Below are 25,835 nucleotides of genomic sequence, written 5' to 3'. Positions count from 1 at the left end.
GTGCACCAGGTTTGCAGGGGGTTGGGGGGGTACAACATGGCATGTGCTCTAGGGAATTGACGCACACTTTTGTTTTTTTAATTCCATTTTAAAAAATTTAAGTATAGTTGGTCTATAATACATATTGTGTTAGATTCAAGTGTACAATATAGTGAATCAATGTTTTTATATCTTATAATGTGATCACCCCACTAATTCTAGTAATTACCTGTCACCATGCAAGCTTACCACGATCATATTGACTAGCGTGCCCTTCAACTTTTTTACCCAACCCCCACCCTCCCATGGCAATCATGTTCGACCTCTGTTTCTATGAGTCTTTTGTTTTGTTTTGTTCTGTTTGTTGGTTTCTGTTTTCTAGATTCCACATATAAACAAGATCATATGGTATTTGTCTTTGCTTCTGCACAGCGAAGGAAACCATCAACAAAACAAAACACAACCGACTGAATGGAGAATATATTTACCAATGATACATCCAATAAGGGGTTGATATCCAAAATATATAAGGAATTCGTACAACTAAATAACACAAAATTAACAATCCAATCAAAAACTGGGCAGAGAACAGAAAGAGACATTTCTTCGAAGATGACAAACAGCCAAGAAACATGAAAAGAGGCTCAACGTCACTAATCATCAGGGAAACGCAAATAAAAACCACAATGAGACACCACCTCACACCTGTCAGAATGGCTATTACCAGAAAGTCAGCAAACAACGTGAGGCGAGGATGTGGAGAAAAGAGACCCCTCGTGCCCTGTTGGTGGGACTGCAGATTGGTGCAGCCACTGTGGAACCAGCCTAGGTGTCCATTGATACACAACTGGAAAAGAAGAGGTGGTGCATATGTACAATGAAATATTGCTCGGCCAGAAACTAGAATGAAATCTTACCATTTGTGACAACATGGATGGACCTAGAGGGTATTATGCTTGGTGAACTAAGTCAGAGAAAGACAAATGCCGGCATGTCTGAGAGACAGCTCGTGCTCCTCAAGATTTCCCTTGTGTTTCTGAAGCTGCAGTTGGGATCAGGCCTTAGTTTATGTGATTTAAGCACACATGAGCCCACCGCCCTCTCCCCCCCAAAAAAATATTACCAAATCTCAAACACACTAGTCGGCCTGTAAAAGGAGAAGTAGGGGGACACATCCCCACCCCTGAGCCAGCTAAGGGCCCGGGAGCCGCCGCAGTTGGAAAAAGGCATAGCGATGCCAGGAAGGATTAACAGTAACCACAAGGGGTCTGTTTTCCCCCCATAAAAACTTCTGTCATGGCAAAGAGGAATGATGACGTGGGGACCTTGGCTGGCAAGCGCTCAGAGCTGGGAACTGTGACTCCCAGGCCACCACCAGTAAGCACAGCTGGGATCCACGAGGAAAGAGAAGCCACTCTTGAACTTCAGCTCCGGGGACCCCAGCTCCTGCCCTGACTGCCCACGCCTGCCTGCATAGCACCTCCGCTTCCGGCTCCCGCCTGGTGGCATTCTGGACTCAGCCCCCTGTCATGGAGAACCGGTGACCGGCCCCAGCCTTTCCTGATGAGACCAGGCGAAGTCTAGCAGACAGCCGCAGCCAAGATTCAAGGACAAGACACAGAGAGGTAGAGGCGACGCCCCTTGTCCTCGTCACAGCTCCATCTACTGGGGATCTGCTCACTGGGCCCGGTGACGCCTCTGGGCCAAGTGCTTTGTGTCCATATCTCATCTGGACGTGGAAAGGCCAGTTCACTGTGGGAGTCGTCTTTTCTGCAGAGCCCACAGCTTCTGAGTGGGGCAGCGTCTCTTCCTTAACCTGCCTGGACTTCCTTCCAATACTCAGGGTGGGGGCTGCGGGGTTTGGAATTACAGGTGTTACCTGCAGTCCTGGGGGCTTGTTGTGAATGGGATGGTCTCGTCATCCTCAGAGTTTAGTGCAGTCCTGGGGGGGGGGGAGGGGAGGGAGACGAAGCTCTGGAACCAGAGGAACTTTAAGGATTACCTGCCCCGTCTTTCCTTTCAGACCACAGGAAACAGACTTAGCGATGCTAAGTGATTGTCTAGAATCACTCGAAATGTTGATGGCAGGAATAGAGTGAGGATTCCAGGGCCTAACTTGCCACCCCAGTTTCCATCTGGTGAAGAGAGTGTCGTTTCCACGGAGACCAGTCAGGTCCTCAACAAAAGAAACCGAGGGTGTTGAGGACAGGTGCCAGCGGTGCCGACCGACAAACCACACGGCCACAGGAAGCCAGTGCTCAAGTGGAGCTGCGACAGGAAGCAAAGAAGGGACAGTGGCGTCAGAGGTGGCGTAAGGCAGCATGTGACTAAGTGACAAACGGATGGCCTCAGCCACTAGCGATTTGGGAATCGAAAAGAAGAGGTCGCTGGCACAGGTGGGTGGAAACGAAGAGGCTGGGTGGGGTTCATCCTCAGCTTACGAGGCAGGACCATCAGGTTCCCGAGGAGGCTTGGGGTGTGCTCTGGCGTGACCCCCGGATCCGCCCAGGCAGCAGAATAGAACTTAAAAAATGGAGCAGTAGATAAAATGCTTCTGTGCACTGTGCACACACAATTGCGCTGTGGTTCTGCTGTCTACGCTGCTTACCACAAAGCACGGGTTCTACAGCGTCTGCTTAGAGAGCCACAGTACTGATCATGAATAACCCCTAGGCAGGTGGGATTTTGTGGGGGGCGGGCGTGCGCCAAGAAAGCTGAGGCAACGTGATTTTGTTGTTTTCCTACCACTGTATTTCTCCCTTCTTAATTATCTCTAAAATATCACACAGCCAAAGGTTACATTATGATTAAGACGAGCGTTTCCCTTTGGCTGGAAGAAGTTCATGCTTAACACTTGAACACCCCAGGAAGGCAACCGATTGTATTCTCGGGACTTGCAGCTCCCCCTTCCCTCCAGATCGCGGCCTCCACCCCAGCCAAGCTCTCATGAGCTCTGAACACTCTGCTACAATCCCTGCCTAACTTGTCTTTTCCCTCCAGAAAACATAATTAAGATAACACAGTCAAGTTCCTAAGGGTCCCAATATTATATAGTCCAAGCTTCATATATGCAAAGCCTATGTCACATGTTAAAGGCTGGCATTTTCAGAAATTGGTATTCTTCAGAGGAATGTTTCAAGTCTGCTGTTTGAGGCTTGGTAATTTGACCTGGCCTTCTTTTTATTCAACTTAATCAACCAGTGTCGGAAATTCATCCGTTAGCACCCCCCCTGCTCCCCCACAGATTTTTGTAAACCCTCTCTCCTTCCTACTTTTCATTAGGTAGCCCACATGCTACAGACAGAATCCAATTTGCAGTGAAGTCAAAAACACAAGAAAACCAAGTAAGAATCACTTAATCAGGAAAAACATTGCTCTTTAAGATTTAGACCGTTTTGTTTCCCTTAACCAAGATGTATTTATTGTCATTTCCAGAATTACTCTTCTAAGTATCTGGTTATCATAACCACAAAAAGACAGCTTATTAGTTTCAACTGCTGGATAAAAGCATACAGCATTTTCAAGATTTCTGGTTTCACCCTTTTAACCCAAAGAATAACTATAAATAGATGGTAAAGTCTGGGATTTCCACAGCTAAGTGCTGCTATAAATAGTTTTAAACATTTTCCCACTTCATGCTTTCTAAAAGAACATTCTCCACTTCCTTTCTTGGATAACCTCTGGGAATAAAGCAAAATCACATTCAGAACTTTACTGAGGAAGCTAAACGAAACTCTTAATGAACCTCTTAGCAACTTTAACGTTCCTCAGATACCCAAAGACCTGAAAATAAAATGATTTCACAAATTAAATAGTTCTGAGAAATGTATGCTTAAACGAAGCTTTTAATATCTCCATTCATTCTCTCTCATTACTAGGAATTTTCTTTGGGGAAAAAAAAAAAAAAGCCAAAACTTGGATCCCTCACTTAACAGTTGTTAACTGAAATTTAATTTTCTTGAGAACCCAGCTACACTGAGAACTGTAGTGTCTACAAAATGAAAAAAATCTTTCGACTTTCCTTACACATTATCCTCCAGTAAAAAGTGTACTTCTGGTGTCCAAAGTACTTGTCTGCTTTCTTCACGAATATTCATAAAGCACCCTGCAGAATACACGCAAAGCTTCTAAATTCTTTGAAAACCCCTGCACTAAATTTTCCCATGGTCACGCCTGGGACAGTGAGAGCCAAGCGCGCAGAGCACGACCCCCTCGGCTCTCTGGAGGGGGATGGCTGCGTTCTAGCGCCCTCTGCTGGTGGTTATTTTTGACTGGGAAGAGAGGAGAATTTGTCAAGTCTTCTACATGCTGGGAAATCAAGCACAGAAAGAACAGGGATGAGAACAGGTAATGTTAGTAAAACTTACACCCCAGTTTTACATGTTGGTAAAAAACAAAAGAGGGTGGTCAATGAGAGGCTATAATTTTTTTTTAATTAGAGAGTTATGAAAATAGACAGTTTTAGCAGTTTTATATCGACATAAAATATTAAGCAAAAAGTACAAAGTTCTCATATATCCCCTCACACACCACCTAGTTTCCCTATTTTTTTTAACATCTTACGTTAGTGTTGCACATTTGTAACAGTTGCTGAGCCAATATTAATACATTATTATTAGAGTTTATAGTTTACCTTAGGGCTCACTCTTGGTGCTGACATTCTATGGGCTTTGAGAAATGTGTAATGACCTGTACCCGTCATTATAGTATCATAGAAAATAATAGTTTTACTGCCCCAAAAATCCTCTGTGCTCTTCCTATTTATCCCTTCCTCCCCCCAGCCCCTGACAACCCTTGATTTCTTTACTGTCTCCATAGTTTTGCCTTTCCTAGAATGTCATCTAGTTGGAATCACACAGTATATAGCCTTTTCAGGTGGGCTTCTTTCACTTAGCATTTAAGATCCTTCCATGTCTTTGTGGACTGATAGCTCATTTCTTTTTTTCTTTTTTTCTTTTTTTCACTTTTAACAAGGTTCCATTTATTTAAAAAAACAAATGAAGTTATGCAAAATGAATACATACCTGAAAGTATTTTCTGAGGGAACTACTCAGCTAAGCTATGGTATTAATACGCACAAGGTGGTTTTAAAGAACAATTGCTTGTAGATACCTTTTAAATGGACATTTTACATAAAAAGTTAGTTTATTATACACCCAAATAGTGCTTCTCAAAGGGTAGCACCATTTCTTGGGCTAAGGGAGTGGAAACAAATCATCTTAAGGGCTTTTCAAACTGCAACACTATCCACCCCTGGAAAAACATTCTAATACACACGTCTGTTGTTGTTGTTGTTTTTTTAAGCATCCTACAGACTTTAAATTCTAGTAAAGTAAACATCAGTCTTTAATATCCCACATAAATAAAAATTTCTCTGGGGTCGCCTCTTTTATTCAGAGTAAAGGGGTCTTAAAACCCCAAACAGAAAACCACTGTATTTTATCCTTAACCATATATGGTCAGTTTCTGGCTCTGAGCTCATAAAGCACCCGTGTGAGGGAAGGACCCAAAGCTGCTAAAGAGGCCCTGGCTGGGCTGAGCTCGCTGTCCGTTACACCCCAGGAAGCTGAGTGGTGGTGACCTGTTGCACTTGGACCTTTTAGTGTGTTTTCTCCTTCTTTTCCCCTTGGTATATATAGTCAGTGGTTACTATAGTTATTATTGTCTATTAGCACAGTAATATTGTCGATACAGTTAGTATATTAGTCAGCGTAATTAGTATAGCTATTGTTTGGTAGCACAGTTGGAGAGCATAGCATCGTCAGTGAGCGTAGTTAGCAGGTCACCATGTTATGTGACATCACAGACATCCGTGTTGACGGGAGCCCCTCAGTGCCCATTACGAGCTCCAGGGAAGCCTCGGAGAGGGCACCTTTCCCAAGGTAGTCTTGGGCAAGCACATTCTCACGGAGACGAAGGTGGCTGTGAAAGTCATCCACCAAGAGGTCAGCTACAGAACGCGCAGATCCCTCCTGCACGAAGTCCGCTGCATGGCCGACTTGCACCATCTGAACATCGTCCAACTATTCCACGTGATCAGCTGGGAGGAATCCTTCTTCCTAGTCATGGAGCTCGTGCCTGGAGAGGACATGCTGAGCTTCCTGCGTGACAATGGCCGCATGTCAGAGGACACGGCCCGTGGCGTCTTCCGGCAGCTCGTGTCAGCAGTGCACACTGCCAGGAGAAGGGCATTGCTCACCGGGACCTGAAGCCAGAGAACGTGCTGTTAGACGCTCAGATGAACGCTAAGCTTGGAGACTTTGGACTTGGAGCTTCCTCCAATGTCCATCAACTCAGCACGTCCTGTGGCAGACCCTGTATGCAGCCCCAGAACTGTTCCTGGGCCAAACATATGAAGGTCGTGCCGCGGACATCTGGAGCGTTGAGTGCTGCTGTACCAGATGCTTACGAACGCCATCCCTTTCGAGGCAAAGAGCTGGAAAGAGCTTACGAAGAAGACAGGCAGCGGGCAGTATGCGGTGCCTCCCTATCTATCCATTGACGTACAAAACTTCCTCAAAAAACTGCTAACCCTCAACCCTGAGCAGAGAGAAAATCTGAAGGCCACATCCTTGGCTAAACGTGGGCCAAGAGGAAGAACTGAAGCCTTACGTTGAGCCCCCCAGTGATGTCGTAGACCCCTCAGTAATAGAAGAATCTGGGCTTTCGTTGAGAAGACGTCAAGGACACATTGTCAAACAAAACCTACAATAACAACATCGTGGTAGCGTACCGCAGCTTACACACACAGAAACCAAAACTCCAGTATCGCACCATCAAGGTAAAGCCCTCCATCCTCCTGAGTTCCAGAGCCACAGTCCGTCCCCAGCCCAGGAGGTTCAATCCGAGCGGTCCAGTTCCCAGCAGGCAGAGCAGCAGCCTATGGACCATGAGCCAGGCCAGAAGGCCCAGGAGTCTGCCAGTCCTACAGCCATCCTGGTGTCTAGCACCACCATTTCTGAGTCCAGGACCACCAGCCCCCCATCCAGCACGGGATCCAACACTGCCACTCCCAAGCCCAGCTGGGGGTCCAGGACCACCATTCCAGAGCTGAGCTGTGGCTCCAGGACCGCCACTCCCGAGTACAGACCAGGCTCCAGGACTGCCACTTCTGTGACCAGCCGGGACTCCAGAACCACAACTCCCGAGCTCAGCCCTGGTTCCAGCACCGCCACCCTTAGCCCAGCCCCCCCCAGTGTCACCCTGGGGATTCTCTCTCCAGCCACAGCACCAGCAGCAGCAGTGGAAACCCAGAAGAAATCAAGCAGGGCCAGCGGTAGGTCGCTAGGAGATAGTTGAACTTTTTAAGAAAACTCTTCTGTCTGCCACCCAAGAAAGGGTTCTGCAAACGCAGTCAGGTAATAAAGCCTCTTTAGATTTTGTATGACAAGGCAGGGCTACAACAAGACTCCGGGGAGGTCAGGCCGGGCTCCCTGCATTTTAAAGGCTGAACGGGACGAAGCTGAGGTCCAGGGACCCGACCCGACCATGTGGTGGGGGACATCGGCCAGAGGCTGGGTGCAAACTGAGATGGCAGCAGTACAAGAAATACACATGGTATGTGCAAGGAGCCGTGGGCGAGAGGACGTGGTCCAGCGGACATGGAGATGTGCAAAGTGCCGTGGCGTTCTCTGCGTGGGATTCCCAGCCAGGGTATCTGGCATCGCCGTGGCATCCAGCATCGCGGGGCCTTCAGAAGCACCTCCTTGGAGGACACAGCCTGGAGATCCCTGGGAGACAAGAGGAGAGACCACCCTCGCTGCAGGTCCACCACTTCGGCCCCCAACTGGGTGAAACTTCAGAGACTGGACTGTTTTTCCTGAGGCCCTTCTTCCCTCCCCTGCTCTGTGAGAAGGAATGGTTCCTATTAAAGTACTTGGTTTTCCAAACCTTTCAATAAATGTCTTGCTTCAGAATGTGTATTGGATATTCTTGTTTTGCATCCTCCAGTTTGAGGAGTGTGGAGTGATGTAATACTTGGACTTAATTGACACAACTCTGCACCTTTGCAAGGGGTACCCTCTTGGTCTTCTGTTCCCTTGGCTTTGAACCCTCAGCTCCCTTGTCCATTTCTCCTTTGTGGCAGGATGGTGTTGCTTGCTCACATAGCACACATGCTGCCTTCTTCCTGTGGATGCTCAGTTGGAAGGAATCACAGTTGGTCCAAGTCAGTTATGGCAATCACTCCCCTCCCCTAACCCCTTGCTAGCGACTGGATGAGGCAGGGACTCATGACCCAGTTTTGGCCAATGAGATATTATAGGAAGTCCACAGGGGCTTCTGTGAGAGATTCTCCTTCCTGTGTGCTCAATGATGTCAACAGGAATCCCCTCTCCTGACCTGTTGGCTTTGCCTCCTTCCCTCTGTGCTGGTGTCGCTCTCAGGTGGTCTTTCCCTTTACGAAAGCAAGATGCCCACCAACTGCCACAGGATGACGTCATATCCTGTCAGCCAACGGAAATAGAGTGTTTCTTCCCCCAAGATTCCAGCACTGTCTGAAGATGTGCATGACATGAGCTGCCAACAGCCCCACATGCCCTTCTTCTTAGAGGTCAGAGCATGGTTGGGTCACCACTATTGGTGAGAATGGAACATTTCCCTGAAGTGTGTTGGAGCCCGGAGCAGGAATAAACCCAATGGTTTAACACTCCATTCAGCACAATCCTTGTCTAGATTCTACCACCAGCTCAGCTGAATCAAACAATGGAGTCTAGAGGAATGGCAGCAGCGAGGTGGTCTTCTTGAGCTCTCCTCCGGAACGTACCACAAATTGAACATGTATAACCCATCCAAGCACTCTGCTCATCACACAGACCCTCACAGGAGGACTACTCGAAGGTGGGCAAACAGGTGAGCAGGGGAAGAGGGAAGGGAGCCGTGTCGAGACGCAGGGGAGTGGGCAGGGCACAGACCAGAGATCACAAGAGCCAGGAGATGGGCTCTTTCTCTGTGTCCCACAGCTGATCTTCCTGCGGAGAGAGCAGGGTATCCCATGTTTGAGGCAGTAACCTCAGCGGAGATCTCCAGCTGGGGCCTCGGGCAAACGAAAAAGCAAAAGCCATACCTGGGCCCCTTCCCCCACTCTCCCACAGCAATCCTAGCCCCACCCTTCCAGAGTCTCAAGCTGGTCCCTGAACTGAAGAGTATGTCAGATGACAGAGGAGCTGTGCTGCTCAGGACCTGGAAAAAGCTGCTTTGCAACTGTGACCTAGGGCAGAGGCTGGGAAGAATGTGACACTGCTGGACTGTGAGACGGCAGACACCTCCCTTCCCAGCCCCCACCTTTTCTGGGTGTTGCTGCAAAAGGACAATTACAGCTGCAGAGACACACGCAGGGGTTAACAGCAGGGGGCAGAGGCAGCTCTGGGCTTTCAGCAGCTCAGAAATCTCAAGCCCTCCACACACACCCCCACACCCTAAGACTCAGGAGACCTGTGCACAGGGAAGAAGCCCACGTCCCGGTGCCTGGCTGTGGTGCTCTCAGCACGCTGATCTCATTTCTTTTTATAACAATAATACCACACTGGATAGACCACAGTGTATCCACTCACATACTGAAGGACGCCTTGTGTACTTCCAAGTTTTGGCAATTAGGAATAAAACAGATATAATCATCTATGTACAGGGTTTTGTGTGGACATAAGTTTTCAACACCTTTGGGTAAATACTAAGGAGTGTGATTGCTGGATCGTATGGTGAGACATATAGAGAAGAATGACAAGCTGAAGACATACAGATAAAAGACAGTCATGTGAATGGACTAAGCCAAAGAATACCAAGGATTGCCAGCAAACAGCAGAGGCGAAAAGAGGCAAAAGATTCTACCCTGGAATGGTCAGCGAGGGCACGGCCCTGCCATACCTTGATTTTGGGACTTCTGGCCTCCAGAAGTGTGAGGCAATAATTTCTATTTCTTTAAGCCAACCAGTTTGGGGTACTTTGTTATGACAGTACTAGGAAACTAACACAAAGTCTATTCCTAGTTTGCTGGCACTTTTTGTTTTATAAATCAGGAACAGATATTGAATTTTGCTGAATTCTTTTTCTGCATCTGAACATTTGTTTTTTCTTATTTTTCAATGTGATGAATTACATTGAATTTCAATTTTTTTTCAAAAGGTAATTTCATCTATTGAGATGACTATGTGTGCTTTTTTCCTTCTTCTGCGAATATGGCAAGTTACACTGACTGACGTGACTGTTGGGCCAGACTTGCACTCCTGGAATGAACCTCCCTTGCTTGTGATGTATTATCCTCTTCATATATGGATAGATTTGACTTGCTTCTATCTTGCTGATAATTTTATGACTCTTTTCCTGAAGCATATTGGTCTCTAGTTCTCTTGTCTTTTTTATGACTTCTGTATCAGAGTAATGCCTCGTAAAGTGTATTGGGAAGAGATCTTTCCTCTTGTGTTCTGGAAGAGATTGGTAGAATTCACCAATGAATTAGGTCATTTAGCCTTGGTGTTTTCTTAGTGGGAAGTTTTGTTTTGTTTTGTTTTTTAAACTACAAATCCAGTTTTTAAAAATAAATATGGAACTATTTGTTTCTTTTTGAGCAAGGTTTGGTAGCTTGTGTCTTTCAAATAATTGGTCCATTTAATCTTAATTGCTAATTTATGAGGATAGAGTTGGTCATAGTGTTCGCTTGTTCTTTTGATGTTTATGGGATCAGTAGTGGAGTCCAGTCTTTCATTTCTGATACTTGCAATTTGTGTATTCTCTAATTTTTTCTTGATCAGCCTAGTTACTAATTTATTAAGCATATTGATCTTTTCAAAGAACCAGTTGGGATTCAATTTCTTCTATTGTCCATTTTAAACTTGGTTGATTTTCGCTCTTTTCTTTATTATTTTATTCCTGCTTTGGATTTAATTTACTGTTCTTTTTTCCAGTTTCTTTGGCATACCACAAATATGCTATATTGCCTTTTCAATTCTATTCAATTTAAACTTCTATAATTGTCCTAGAAATGTCCTCCTGGCCCATTAGCTATTGAGAAGTACATTTTTTAATTTACAACTATTTGGGGATTTTTTTTCAGGTATTTTCCTAGTATTGATTTCTAGTTCAATTCTATTATGGTCAGTGAAAACACTTGAAATGCTTTTTGTACTTTTAAATTTGTTAGGGTATGTTTTATGGTCCAGAATAAGGTCTGTTTTGGTGAATGTTTCCTGGACACTTGAAAATAATGTATGTTCTACTGTTTTTGGCAAAGTATTCTATAAATATGAGTGAGATTAAGTTTATTGGTAATGTTTTTCAGTTTTTCTACATCGTTGCTGATTTTTGGCCTAGATCTGCTCTCAGTTACTGAGAGAGGTCTTTAGGTCTCTAAGTACAATTGCAGATTTTCCTCTTTTAAACTCGATAGATTTTTTTAAAGTTTTTACTTGGTCAATGTGGTAAAATATACTTGTGATAAAACTTACCATTTAGACATTTGTAGGTATACATTTTAGTGGCTTTAAGTACATTCCCAAGGTTATCCAACCGTCTCAACATGATCCATTTCCAGAACTCTTATTAACCCAAACAGAAACTTCGTAGCCACTAAACATTAATTCCCTACCCCCCCTCCCCATCATCCCTGGTAACTTCTATTCTGCTTTCCGTCTCTACGTAATTGCCTGTTCTAGGTACTTCATATTAATGAGGTCACGAAATATTAGTCGTTTTGTGTCTGGCTGGCTTCTTTCACTTAGCATAATGATTTCAAGGTTCATCGAGTTTTGTAGCATTTAGCGAAATTTCATTCCTTTTTAAGGATAAATAATATTTTGGTGTATGTACATGCTACTTAAAACAAATAATCTCACTTGTTCATGGATATTAGGTTTGCTTCCGCCTTTTGGCGGTTGTAAATGATGCTGGTGTGAACATTGGTGTACAAATATTTGTGGCCTTGCTTTCAGTTTTTTAAAATATATACCTAGAAGGAGAATTTCTGGATCATATGGTAATTCTGTTTGAGGAACCACCAAACTGTTTCCCACAGTGCCTGCACATTTTACATGCCCATTGGCAATACACAGGATTCGCATTTCTTCACATTCTCACCAACTCTTGATTTTGGGTTTTGGTTTTGTTTTGTTTTTTAATAGTCATCCTATTGGGTGTTAAGTGGTATTCCATTGTGGTTTTGATTTGCATTTCCCTAGGGACAGGTGACGTTGAGCACCTTTTCATGTGCTTTTTGGCCATTTTTATATCTTCTTTGGAGAAATGTCTATTTAAGTCTTTTGCCCATTTTTTAATTTGGTTGGTTTTTGTTGTTGAGTTGTGGGAGTGATTTGCAAATATTTTCTCCCATTCTGTGAGTTGCCTTTTCACTCTCTTGATAGTGTCTTTCAAAGCATAAAAGCTTTAAATTTTGATGAAGTCCAATTTATGCATTTTTCTTTTCTTGCCAGTGTTTTTGGTGTCCTATCCTAGAAATCATTGCCAAATCCAATATCATAAACATTTTCCCTGTTTTCTTGTAAGAGTTTTACAATTTTAGCTCTTACATTTAGCTCTTTGAACAACTTTGAGTTTTTGTATATTGTGTAAACGAAGGGTTCAGTTTCATTCTTTTGCTGGTGAATATCCAGTTTTCCTAGCACCATTAACGTGAAAAGACTGGCCTTTCCCCATCGAATGGTCTTGGCATCTCTGTCAACAATCAGCTGACCATATGCAATAGTTTATTTATAGGCTTTCTATTCTAGTCCATTGGTCCAAATGTCTGTTCACTTGCCAGTATCACACTCTTTGGATGATTGTGGCTTTGAAATGAGGAAGTGAGAGTCCAACTTTGTTCTTTTTCAAGATTATTTTGGTCATTTGGGGTCTCTTGAGATTCCAATGAATTTTAGGATGGGCTTGTCTGTTTTTGTGAAAGAAAAATAACCTTTGGATAATGAAAGGAATGGCATTAAGTCTGCAGATCACTTTGAGTAGTATTGTCTGTCATGTTAGCGTATTAATTCTTCCAGTCCATGAACATGGGCTGTCTCTCGATTTCTTTAATTTCTTTCAGCAATTTCTTGTACTTTTCAGTGTACAGGTCTTTTATCTCCTTGGCTAAATTGATTCCTAGGTTTTTTTGTTTTGTTTTTTTCTATCATAAACGAAATTGTTTTAATTTCCTTTTTGGATTGTCCTTGTTAGTATATAGAAATGCAATGGATTTTTATATGTTGATTTTTGTATCCTGCAACTTTGTTGAATTGTTTATTAGCTCTAACAGTCTGTTGTTGTTGTTGTTGCTGAAACTTTAGTGTAATTCTATCAGATTTGCTTCATATATTTTGAATCTCTATAGTAAGGGGCATACACATAAGATTGTCTTATTGGTGAATTGACCTTTTTATCATTATGTATTTTGTTTTTGTTTGTGATAATTGTCTTTCCTCTAAAATCTACTTTTTAAATATTAATTTGGCCTTTCCAGCTTTCTTTGGATTAGTGTTTGCATATTACATTTCCCATAGTTTTACTTCTGACCTGTTGCTATATTTAAAGTGGGTTTCTTATAAACAGCATATACTGAAGTTTTGTTTGTAAATTCAGTGTGAAAATCTCTGTGTTTTACTGGGTGTGTTTATACTATTTACATGTAATATTATTGATATGGTTGAATTTAGGCCATTTTATTTTTCTATTTGTCCTTTTTGTTGTTGTTGTTGTTCCTGTCCTCCCCTTCCATGCTTTTTTTGAATGTATTATTAAAAATTTATTTATATTCCATTTATTTTTATCTTTTTAATAAAACCTTTTCATTGCTTTTTTCTTTCTTTCTTTTTTTTTAAACTGGTGGCTCTATATGTTACAACATACTTTTATAATCTTGTTACAGTTAATTTCTCATTTTAAGCAAACCACAGAAAGAAGCCTTGCTAACATATCAGTATCTTATCCCTCATCCCTTTTATGTCATTGTCATATGTCTTATAACTGCAAACATTGATAACCTCACTATACAATGTTATATTGTTTGCTTTCAATCATCATACACATTTTAAGCAGCTAAAAGGAGAAAAATACTTTATTATATTTGTCCAGATATTAATAATTTCTCTTCATTATTCTGGAAGTTCTATGTTTGCCTTAGCCTGTAACATTTGCTTAAGCAGCTGGTTACTGGTGTCAAATTCTCTTAATTTTCTTTCATTTGAAAATGTATTTTGCGTTCTTTTGTGAAGAACATTTTTGATTCGTATAGAATTCTGGGTTCATAGTTTCTTGTTTTGTTTTTCCTTTCAGCTCTTGGAAGATGTTCCATGTCTTCTGACCACTCTGGCCTCAGGTAAGAAATCTTCACTAATTCAGTATTTTTCCCACTATATGTAGTGTTGTTTTTATCTACTGCTTTTCTCGTCTTATTTTTCTCTTATTTTTGCTTCCTCTCTGTCTTCCTCTGTGTCTTTCTTTCTGTCTCAGTCAGTCTTTCTCTGTCTTTCTCGCATGCCCCCACCACAGCTTCCATCCTCTTTCCTTTTGCAGTTTGATTATATTGTGTCTTGGCATTGTTTTCTTCAAGTCTTTCCTAAATGAGGTTCATTGAGGTTAATGTTTTCTCCCAAATGTGGTAAGTTTTAAGAATGCCATTTTTAAAAAATAATTTTTCTGCACCAATCTCTTACCTCTTCTCCTTCTAGGTCTCCAATGAAATAAATGTTAAAAATGTTGATAGTGCCCCACGGGTCTCTAAGGCCCTATTAACTTTGTTTTGAATCTTTGTTCTCCCTATACTTCAGATTGGATCATTTCTATTGATTGATTTCTAGTGTCTTTTCTGATATCTTCATTTCACTATTGAGCCCATCAAGTTAATTTAAAACTTTTTGTATTATATTTATTTTTCAGTCCTAAAATATTGTTATTTTTAAAAATAGTTTTAATTCTCTTTTGAGAACTTATTTTTACCTTTCATCTCTTTCAAGCATTGTTATAAGACTAAAGAATTTATCTACTCATTGCACTATCCGAGTTATCTCACTATTGGCATCGTATTCTCTTTTCCCTTGAGAAATGGTCATATTTTCCCAGTTTGTTTTAGATCAAGTGATTCTGCATTATATCTGGAACACATTAAGTATCGTGTTGTGATCTTCTCGGTCCTGTTTAAGTCCTTCGGGAATGCTGATTTTGTGTTGTCTGTTTAGCAGGCACTCAGCCAGGTTAGGTGGAGACTGCAAGTTCCTTTTTGCCTCCTGTGGGTAGTATTTCCTATGACAGTTTACTTTTCCAAGGCGTTCCTATTTTGTCTTTGGGTCTGTTACGTGCATTCACAGCTCTGGACGAGCGTAGGACTTGTACAGATTCACAGACAGACTTAAAGGATGACCTTCTCCAACTTACTTCTGTCTGGGGTTCCCCTGACATTGTCTGATTCCCCGGGGCCTCTCTTCCCAGTTCCTCTGGCCACAGAGATGGTTTTCTCTTGGAGTTGTAGGTACCTATTCACACCACCACAGCGGTGTTTCTCTGCGAGGTGAGCTGGCTTCATGGCTGGACCAAGAGAGAATGAAAAATGTAAAAAGAAAAGATTATCCACCCACTGCATTCTTTAGCTCACTGGGGCCTCTTTCCTTGGTTCTTTGGCCAGAAATCCAGGGTCTTTCTTGGAGGCTGTCTCTCTGCACCCATTGTGTAGTTCAGCAATCAAGTTGCCAGACAACCCTCAGGTGAGAAGTTAGGAGACAAAAAAAGCCATGGACACCCACTTGTTTTGGCCATGTTTCAAGCATTTATTTCCCTCCCCATTGCCTGCTGTTGTTTACTCTTTCGTCTCTAGGTAGTTGCTATTTGTCTTCTCTTAGCTGTAGTCAATGAGGGACTTAGGTGCTAAGAAACGCTTGTTGAATAATATGATAAGTCTTCTCCCTTCCTGGTCTGTAAGCGTCCTGAAGACAAGAACCAAGTCTGTCTTCCCCAAGTGATATCAGTCCAGTGTGGAAATATGGTTAAGGTCTAAGTAATTATTAAATTAAGCGATAGTGGGCAAGAGACTGAATAAGAAAATACAGACGTGATTAAAAAAGGGAGAACGTAACGTAAAATATGTGTAGGGAGTTCAAACATGAGATAATGTTGTAAGATAATAACATATCTTTTGCTTCAGACATGAGATTAATGGTGAAAACTCTGTAGACAGACCAGGGTTTTGAAAGATTTAAGTGGAAAGATTTTGCAGTTGTAATATTAACTAATAAATAAAGCTCTTGGCAGAGAGGACAAATCTGAAAGTAATATACTATTCAGTAAACAATAGAAATTGGCCTGGATTTCCAAAAGAGAAAAGACAACCACTTAAAAATATAGGCTTTAAGTTTGGTAAGAAAAATAATAATAGAATGTGGTATGGAAAATAAAGGAAGAGAGAAAGCTTCTTATCCCCTCTGAACAGCACATAACAAAAGGCTTGAAAGCCAGAGACAATGGGAGCTGTGCTAGAAGGTGTCAGTGCTTGTCCAACTGAAGCTATTGGAAAGACTCTCAGAGGCCAGATAATGAAATGGTCACAGGCCAAGGCAAGTGACACATATCTAGGGTCCTCAGAACAGACGGAATGACATTATATAGGATGGCTGTAGACATCCCCTGGCAGATAACAAGGGGAATTATTATGGGGATTCTCTACTAGAACAGAAGAGTGATTAATGCTTAGTCACAAATAGCTGTAGCTCAGTCAAATGGTCTGTCTCCAGTGGTAGTGTTTTCTTTACAGAAATGAAAAAAAAAGGAACAGGAACGTTTCCAAAATACGTATCTCTCAACACAAAAAGCACAATGTGTTTAAATGCCATAAATTATTAGAAGAGTACAATTAGAGAAATGGTATGACTGAATCTTAGCAGTCGTGTTTCAGAAATGTTAAAGCAATTGGTAAGAAAAATAATTTTAATAATTTTCAACATTTGTTTTAAAGCATGAAAGGCCTTAAGCACTGAGTATAACAATACCATCACCATTTCTAGCAAATGTGAATATTACTGGATTATAGACCTAAAGGAAAACAGGTTGCGAGCGGGAGCGGCGCAGGGGAGAGGAGGCCCTGAGACGACAATTCCCAGAAAGGAAGCTGGAAACCCTCCCACACCCTGGTGACCTGGTCACCTCGCCGACCAACTCAAACACACACTTTTCTTTGCAAATTCATCACTTAACTTGAAAGTGAGTCTTAAAATGTGATTTTTGTTCTACTGGGTGAACTATAATAAAATGGAAGTCAAGGTACAAAGTTCAGTATAAAGTCAGTTTTACCTGCCAGGGTGAACAGGAGTGTATGAAGCCAAATTCAAATCTGCATGAAAATATCACGGATTTCCCCTCTACGTAAACACACGGGCCACGTGGAGATATAGCGTGAGAGTGAAGGAGTGGAAACCGAAGGCTTGTAGCTTGGTCCCAGCGTCACCTCCTACCCGCTGTGTGACCTGGGCAGACTCCAACTTTCTTGTGCTCAGAGCCCTCGTCGCTAAGATAATAGGCTGGCTCAACATTCCAACGGCCCCTCCTAGCTCCTCTCCTAACTTGGATGGGTGGGATGTTTCTCCTTTTACCACAGAAAGTAGAAGGATGCATATTTCTGTGTGTGCAGATGGCATGGCTTATACCACACACTAGGAAACTCCAAATAGGTAACTAGCCCTGCAACCTAACTACCACGAGGAAAAAGAGCTAGAGGTCACTTATCCTAAAGCACAGTTAGTTGTCACTTTCAGTAAGTACCTTCCAGCCCGTGACGAGCTTTCATGTAATCATCACATAGCGCAAGGCAACTTAATCTGTAATCCAAGTATGAAAAGACCACCTTATTCTGAAAAGTGTAAGTTCCTTTGTTAAGGTGCTGACGTAGCAATATCCTGAACTCACGTCCTCCCACAGACACACCAAATCTACAGCTACATGTGGAACGATTCCCTCTGAACACTAGGCAAGCAGCTGCTTTACACCAGCAACTGAGAAAAGTGCCACATCGAGGTGGGTAGGAGAGGCTGAGACGGTCTCAGCATAAGCCACGTCCCTAGGGGGGCAACCCACCATTGGGAGGGAACCTACAGACCCAGAGCTCCCTGAAGAGTGAAAGCGTCCGTACCCCACATCACGCACCCCAGCTTTTAAGAGCTGCACCAGAGAGATGAGTCCCCAGAACATCTGGCTTGAAAAACCAACCGGTCCCATGTCCACAAGACCCAAAGGGCTACAGTGGATGAAAACCTGCTCCTAATGAGGTTGTGCTCAGACTTGCCTCCCCCCAGGGCCCAGCACCGAAGCAGCTACTTGAAAGCACCCAGAATGTATGTGGAAAAGATTTATTTTCTAATCTTAAAGCAGCAGCAGGATGGGTAGGGTGCCTATTGGGGTACTCTCTGGGGGCAGAGGCGCTGGCAGGCCTTTCTTGCTCTCTCCTTCTGCCTTGCTAAAACCAGTGGGTACCATGTTTGCATGCTCACTCTGCCTTGCTCAGACTTGGCAGGCGCCATGATTGTTTTTCCATCTCAGGTACCATCTTTGACATTTTGTACCCTCGTTTTGGAGGCTACAGCCTAGGGGACACCTGTTGATTGCCTGGTTGTCAAGGCCAGGGCAGGGCTGTGTTCCAGGGTCCTATGAGACTGTAAGAATCAGAGAGACAGGTCTTGGCTGACTACCACCCCAAGGTCATCCAGAAAACAGGCCTGTTTGCTCGTCCAGGAGCTTTGGTCTGGCCCTTTTAAGGGCCCGTGGAAGTGCTCTAATGGAAGGCCGGTGGACCCGATCTCCACGCTCTCCTCTGCCTCACTCCAGCCTGCTGGTGTCTCACAGAAAGGAGCTTACATCCTTGTCCGGTGCCCTGATTTTTGCAGCTGCTGCCAGAGGACACCTCCATAGCACCTGGCCTGGAGTCCACAGGGCTTACAGTTGAAGGCCAACAGGAGTATGTGTGTGTGGGGGTGTGTGTGTGTGTATGTGTGTGTGTGTGTATATATATATATATATATCTTTGTACTTTAAAAGCTTCTGCCTGAGGGTCTGGCTTCCAATCGGCCTGCATCTAGGTGCTGAGAGCCTGCTTTGGATCACTGATGGGTCTTGGCTTACCCTCCAAACCTGGGAGCTGTTGAAAATAAAACAGGCTGCTTGGATCATCATGAGGTTAGAGAGCCGACCAAGAGCTCAGGGAAGGTTGAGGGGTGAGGCTTGTCTCTACGGAAGGCCACGCCTTCAAGACTGGGAGAGACAGCTGCTTTGCCTAATAGAGAGAAACAAGTAGAGAGAGACAAGCAAAATGAGGAGCCAAGGGCATACGTTCCAAACAAAAGAACAAGATGAAACCTCAGGGGGAGGGAAGGGAGGGGAGTTGGGGGGGGACCCTTAATGTAAGGGAGATAAGTGATTTATATGATAGAGTTCAAAGTAATCATCATGTACCAAACTTGGGATAAGAATGGAAGTGAGCATTGCAACAGAGAGAAAATACCGAGAAGAAGTCACGGAGCTACACAGTGCAGCAACTGCACTGGTGTTTGCATACCCATCAGTTGATGTCAGCAGTTGTTGCAGCGTGTGTGGGGGCTCCCCTCCCGGGCTGCGAGCGTGTGGAAGCATGGTTGTCTGCTTGATCAGTGTGTCTGGCTGCTCAGATGCCCACTGCTACCTGGATTCGGCAGCCCACTGGAGAGCTGCTACCTGGTCAGAATCCCGTGCTGTCGTACCGACCTTAAGCTGTGCGCGTTACAGGCAATTGCCACTGATGTTGTGACATATCATTCAGTTATCCTCTGCTGTTAGATTACTTGTGCTTCTCCCAAGCAACTTTTATGGATGCTGGGCTCTGAAAGCTGGGACCCTCCTTCGGGACACGGCTGTGGCCTCGGCACAGAGGTCTGCGTGGCACAGACCTCATCTGGCATCATGGTACCCACCTCTCCTTAAGTTTTTCTCATTTTATTATTTGTTTTAGTCTGCTGTTCTGATGCATCGTTGTCAGTTACTGGAGTTTATTTGTAACAAAGGGAAGTGCGCCTCCAGCTAACAAAAATAAGTTATAACCATGTGTCAAGTTTAAATATTTCATGGGGAGACGAAATTCGAAAGGAAGAATTGCAAGTGAAACCAAAAGCCTGCGTGAGTCGTTTCTGAAGCAGGAGGCCAGGAGACACAGGTTTGCACTGTCACCAGATTGTCACTTGCAGGGCCTGATGGCAGGCACATGTGGGTCAGGCCCTGCTTGAGCACAGAGCCTGTGACCACCCCACCCCCATGGTGCCTGCACAGGACTGTGGCTGCAGTCCCGGATTGTGCCAGGCCAGGGAGGGCGCAGAGAAAGCGTGACTTTATCCTTAGGAAAGAGGTGTCATTGAAAGGTTCTCAGAGGGAGAAGGGTGAGGCCGGATTTGTTTTAGAAAGGTGGTGCTGGTGGCAGTGTGAGAATGGATTTGAGCTAAGATGCCAGCCCAGTCCAGGTGAGAGGAAGTCAGGGGCTCGGCAAAGTCTGTGGCACCACAGTGGAGCAGACAGGCCAAGTGCAAAGGCACCTCCTAGAAAAGGAATTGGAGTAAAGGAACTCCACCAGCCAGCTGAGTAATAGAGGGTGGCATGTGTGTGGAGGAAGCCGCAGGAAGCCTGCAGGGCAACTTCCAGTCTTCTAGCACCAAGCAGAGGATTCGGGAAAGAGCAGGGTGGTTGTGGAGGTACTCTGCTAAGAACATTTCAAATTCTTGTAGAATTTCCAGGCTGAGCTGTGAAGAAGGCCGAGTAAGGAAAGACAATGTCTGCAGCTCAGGGGAAGTCATTTGTAGACGTGGGGGCCAGTGGCAAAGAGTGGGGAAGCTAAGCCCAGAGATGGGCATGGACTCACTGAAGGACGCCTGGGGACTGGAGTGGCTGTGTGTGGCCGGGCGTCTGAAGGAGGCCAGGCTGACCACAGCCAGCCCAAAAATGCTGAAGGAAGGACCGAGCCGCTGCCGTGTAGAGGACAATGGTCAGGCCGAGGCTACAAAGAGGAGGGAGAGATGGAGCCTCAAAGCACCTCCTCTGGTAGGACAAACACCACCACACATTTCACCCAATTGCAGTAACTTACGGTAAGTCCTGTCATAGAGGGACTGTTCGAGGGCTAAGGGGGACTTTATGCTGTGGGGCGTGGGGAGGGGGCAAGGTCCCAGTGGATGCATTAGAGAGGAAGAACATCCAGCAGAATGAGTTAGAGGACAGCATCCGGCAGAAACGGTAGCACTCACCACAGCGTGAGAGCACTGAGCAGCACGGCTGGTGAGGAGAACGGGAAGGAGCCGCGTGAACGGACTCAGGTTATTAGGCAGCAGAGGAATGTGGCGGCAGGAAGGCAGCTGTGGAGCAGACCGGAAGCGTCAGAGCACATACCCGGAAGAGATGTCAGGACTTCCTGAAACAAAGAATGCAAACCCACGCAAAGGGGATTAGGCTAAAGTTGATTCATATGAAGAATCAAGGAACTTTCTTGAACCCAGTTGCTGGACCTCAGGTGGAAATCACGAGACAGACAGTGGGATGATATCTCTTCCTTCTCTCTCCCTTTTGGGGCACATGGGCTGAGTGCATGCTGCATGTTTCTCTCTCTGCAAGTTCACGTGTTCCCACTCTCCCAAAGGGTAAACACGTGTGCCGTTGGGGGTTTCCATGATGCCAGTATGGCTGCAATTCTACAGGACTGCGGTGCTCTAGTGCTTAGTTGTTTGGCTCATTGTCTGTCTCTGAGGATCTGTGACTTCATTGCCCTGGATCTGACACCGGGGGGGACAGAGGGGTCCCTTGTATAATCCTGATTCTATCGCTCTCTCTCATTTAGCAGTGTGTCTGGGCACAGAGACAGAGAAGGGGACATGGGTTAGGAAAGCACCCCATAAGTATATCCATAGTGGCAGTGTGCCAGGGGTAGCCAACACATCCTAGGAACCAACACGACGCATCTTCCTGGAGTGCAGATTTCCTTTTTAATTCATCAAGTTTTTATTGACCTCCTGTTGTTTGCTAGGCATTGGTCTAGGCTGTAGAAATACATAAAAAATAAAGTCCCTCCTCTCAAGGAGCCTACATTCTAGTGAGGGGGAGACAGGTAACGAGTCGCATAGAAATATAATATAAAGCAGGATCAGGGAGCCTGTATTAATCAGCCTGCAAATAACAACAACCTCAAATGAGCTTAAACAAGTTCAGATTTTCTTTTTTGCTTTCAAGAAGTCTGGAGGCGTAAGTCCAATGCTGGTGTGATGCTCCACGTCAGGAATGAAGTTTCCTTCAGTTAATCTTCCCCCATAGGGAAGAATATTCCAGATTCTGGGAAGGCCCATCCAGCTCCATGCACAGAAGGTCAGCAAGAGGTCCGAGTGGCTGATGCTTTAAAATGACCACCAGTGTAACACCGATGGAGCAGAACTGGTTAGTTACTGTTGCAGTAGGAAGACAATCATCTAGATAGAGTCTTGGGGGGCCCCGGAGGGAGGAGAGAGGGCATTTACGGAGTGTTATAGTCTGGGGTTAAGTTTTAGGGACATCTTTCAACGTGGTACTTAACTGGGCTTGGGCAAAGTCTGTGATGGCAGGTTCACAGCTGAGACGAGGCCTCGCAGCCATCTGCGGAAAAAAAAGAAGAAGAAGAAAACAATGGCTTTGCTGAGTGCCCCGTGGGGGACCTGAACGTCCTGTGAGGGCAGTTTACCCAGATGAGCCCTCTGTTCTGAGAAGGCGCTGGCTGCGCAGTCTATTGTCTGTACCAATGGATTTCTAAGAGATTCCGGAAAAACACAACAAAGTTTCTTACTGGTTTACAGCCTTATCTTCCTGGGACGAAGAGCAAAGTCATATTTAGAATCACTCGTGTGAAAGAGTAAAGGTGGGCTCGGTCCCATTAGGCTGCTGGACAGCTGGAGCTCGGGCGAGGCAGGGCTGTTGCAAGTGCAGGTGGGGGCCGCACAGTGGGGACCCGGGCAGGACAATGAAGGTTTTACTGAGATCTGTGTATCTTGAGCAGAGAAGTGACAAGATACGCTGCTGTACTCATTTGCTGGGGCTGCCATCACACAGTGCCACAAACTTAAACAGCGGGAATTTGTCGTCTCGGTTGTGGAGGCTGGAAATCCGAGGTTAAGGTGTTGGCAGGGCTGGTTCCATCTGAGGCCGTGAGGAAGGAGCTGTCCCCGCCATCCCTTCTTGGCCTGTAGAGGGTCATCTTCTCCCTGTGTCTCTGCATCATCTTCTCTCTTTGTGTGTCCCTGTCCCACTTCTTACAAGGACACGAGTCACATGGGATTAGGGCCCACCCTAAGCACCTCAATTTATCTTGATCACCTCTGGACAGAGCACATCCTGGGGGTCAGGACTTCACTGTCTGAATATTGAGGACACAATTCACCCCCAACAGCTGCTGTGTAGAAGACAGAATGAATGGGATGGGGGTGTGGCGAGGGTGGACATGGGGAGACATGTCAGGAGGCTGCTAGTTACCTAGATAACAAATGGGGGTGCCTGGGATGAGGGTGATCGCGGCAGGGTGGACAAAGGGCATGGACTCTGGGTGGGTTCTGCTGGTAAAGCCAACAGTTTACTGATGGATTGGATCTGGGAATGGGATGGGAGAGAACAGAGTCAAGAATGTCCATGAGGTTTAACCACTGGTGGATTAAGACTGCTGCTTACTTGAGCTCCTGCTTTCCTGCCTCAGGACCTTTGCATGCTCGTTCCGTCAGCCTGAAATGCTCTCATCGTAGATCTTCTCATCGTCCCAATTTTAAATTAAATGTCTCCTGCTTAGAGAAGCGCTTCCTGACCTTATGATTTAAAGGAGCCACTGCACAGCTCGGTCTGACATGAGCCTATTTTAATTCACTGAGGCGGTTTATTTATAATGCATCTCTCACCACTGACATAAAGAATCACTAAGACAGAGACCTTATCTGCCTTGGTCACGGCTATGTGACCAGATCCTGGAGCAGGGCCTGGCACATAATAAGCACTCAATAACTGATTGAATGAATGAGTGAATGAATGAATGACCTAGTGCCTGAATGGTTATCAGCAGGTGAGCACCGAATAGTCTCTAGCTCTAGGTTTCCAGCGTGATTGATGGGCAGATAATAGATAAGAGAAACACCCCCTCCAACCTGACTTTAACAGAGACTCATTTGCTCCTATAACTATTGGTTGGTGCAAAAGTAATTGTGGTTTAAAAGGTCAATGAAAAAAAATACAATTACTTTTGCGCCAACCTAATAGAAGGTTGAGAAGGAAGGTGGGGTTCACATTCACAGATGGCTTGACTCCCCAGCCAGAGTGTTCATCGAAGGCTTCTTGTCTTATTTCTCTGCTCTGCCTTTTGGGTGTCAGCTTCACCCTAATCGGACGTGCGCTATCGGCCAAGTGGCCAGGCACTTCAGGTTTCCCCCCAATCACGTCACCAGCCAGAGGAGTGTCTCCATGAAGGTGCCTTTCACAGAGTGAACAAGCTTTCGCAACATCCCTGAGTCTCAGAAGCCCTAAGGGGGTCCCTCCCTAAACTGATTTTTGTAGCAACAGAGGTGGGGCTACTTTGATTGTCCTAGTCTAGTGTTTCCGGAGCTCGTGTGCGTGTGTGAAAGAGACAGAGAGAGAGAGAGAGAGAGAGAGAGAGAGAGAGACACTTATACCGATTGGTATTTACTGTATTGAAATTAAAATGGGAGTTTTAAAAATATGTAGTAATTCCTTTAAAATAACAGTAATAAGTTCATTGCATATTAATATTTTTATGAAGAATATTTTCAGAAACAAAACATTTACTAAGAAGAGTAGGCACTGTTGTACTTTTTTTTCTTTTTGCAAATCTCTACTGTCCGGCTTAGTTGAACACAGCCGGATTCTCTGCATTCCATCTGTTGCCATGTTTTTTTGGGTTGAGGCGTATGAAAAAAGGGTAGCCTCAATCAAGATATGTGACTGGAAAAAGGGTGGAGTATTTTAATAGCCTTTTCAGGTAATGTGAACATTCTTTCTCACATACTGAAACTCAGGAACTGGTAATTTCCTAAAGGTTACTAACTACAATGAGTTTAAAATGTATCGATAACATTTTTGTACTGTTACATTAGAGTCCATCAGTCTGTCTTGCACTCCGAAATAACCGTTTACCCCTGCAAAGATTTTTAGACACCACTGATTTATAAAGTCTTGCTTCACTGGATTACACAGATCTGCTAAATGCTGACATACATACTGAAAAACCACAGTGATTAATATCACCGTAGCATTCAAGAGTCTTATTAAGCACTGGCAACGTGTAACCCTCATGGGGGCAAATCTAAGTTTTCCAAAATTGTAATTTTCATTTGAAAGCTCAAATTTTAGTAGTGGCAATACCATCAGTCGTTTTCCTTGAAGTGATGGAATCATTCTGTCCATTTTTGAGAAAATGTCTGCCAGAAAAGCATAGCTTATCTGTTCTTTCAAGTAAAAATGATGTCCCATGAGAAAAGCAGCTAGCTCAGCTCGCAGATCAAAGGTTTACCCGCCAAAGAACTGTTGTACTTTACTGTGCATCACACATGCTTCATGCGTACGTCCCACTCGCTCACACAGGCTGTTAAAAGGATGTGTCCTCAAGGGTTCGGATTTAGTAAAATTATTATAGTGTCTTTGTATTGAGCATCAGGGATAGTCTGAAGTGAAGCAAGAGTGTTCCTGCCACGGGCACGTGGTGATGCAGACCACTGGCCATCAGCACACTTTGGCGTCACTGCCCGAGGCTGCGCAAGTGCTAGCAGGGTTACCCCCCATCATCACTGCAAATCCATCACGGCAAAGCCAGTCACGGCTCACCATCTTTAGGAAGATTTTTGACCTGGGAGCACCCAAAAGGCTCCCAGGGA

At 44.6% G+C, this 25,835-nt stretch overlaps 1 protein-coding gene across 4 annotated transcripts in view; it reads left to right on the top strand.

The window, feature by feature from the left end:
* Positions 1-25,835, top strand: part of MCPH1 (microcephalin 1) — a 256,430-nt gene that overhangs the window by 228,595 nt on the left and 2,000 nt on the right. For all 4 annotated transcript variants that reach the window (XM_088793043.1, XM_074329290.2, XM_074329291.2 and 1 more), the window contains one exon: positions 14,233-14,275. In XM_088793043.1, the coding sequence (XP_088649169.1) occupies positions 14,233-14,275 (43 nt within the window). The remainder of the gene's footprint in view (positions 1-14,232; positions 14,276-25,835) is intronic.

This window comes from Rhinolophus sinicus, chromosome 16 (assembly GCF_057876585.1).
Source record: "Rhinolophus sinicus isolate RSI-liver-muscle chromosome 16, RSI-T2T, whole genome shotgun sequence".
NCBI classification, from domain to species: domain Eukaryota; kingdom Metazoa; phylum Chordata; class Mammalia; order Chiroptera; family Rhinolophidae; genus Rhinolophus; species Rhinolophus sinicus.
The sequence above is the reverse complement of the archived record's forward strand: the minus strand, read 5'-3'. Positions and strand labels throughout refer to the sequence as shown.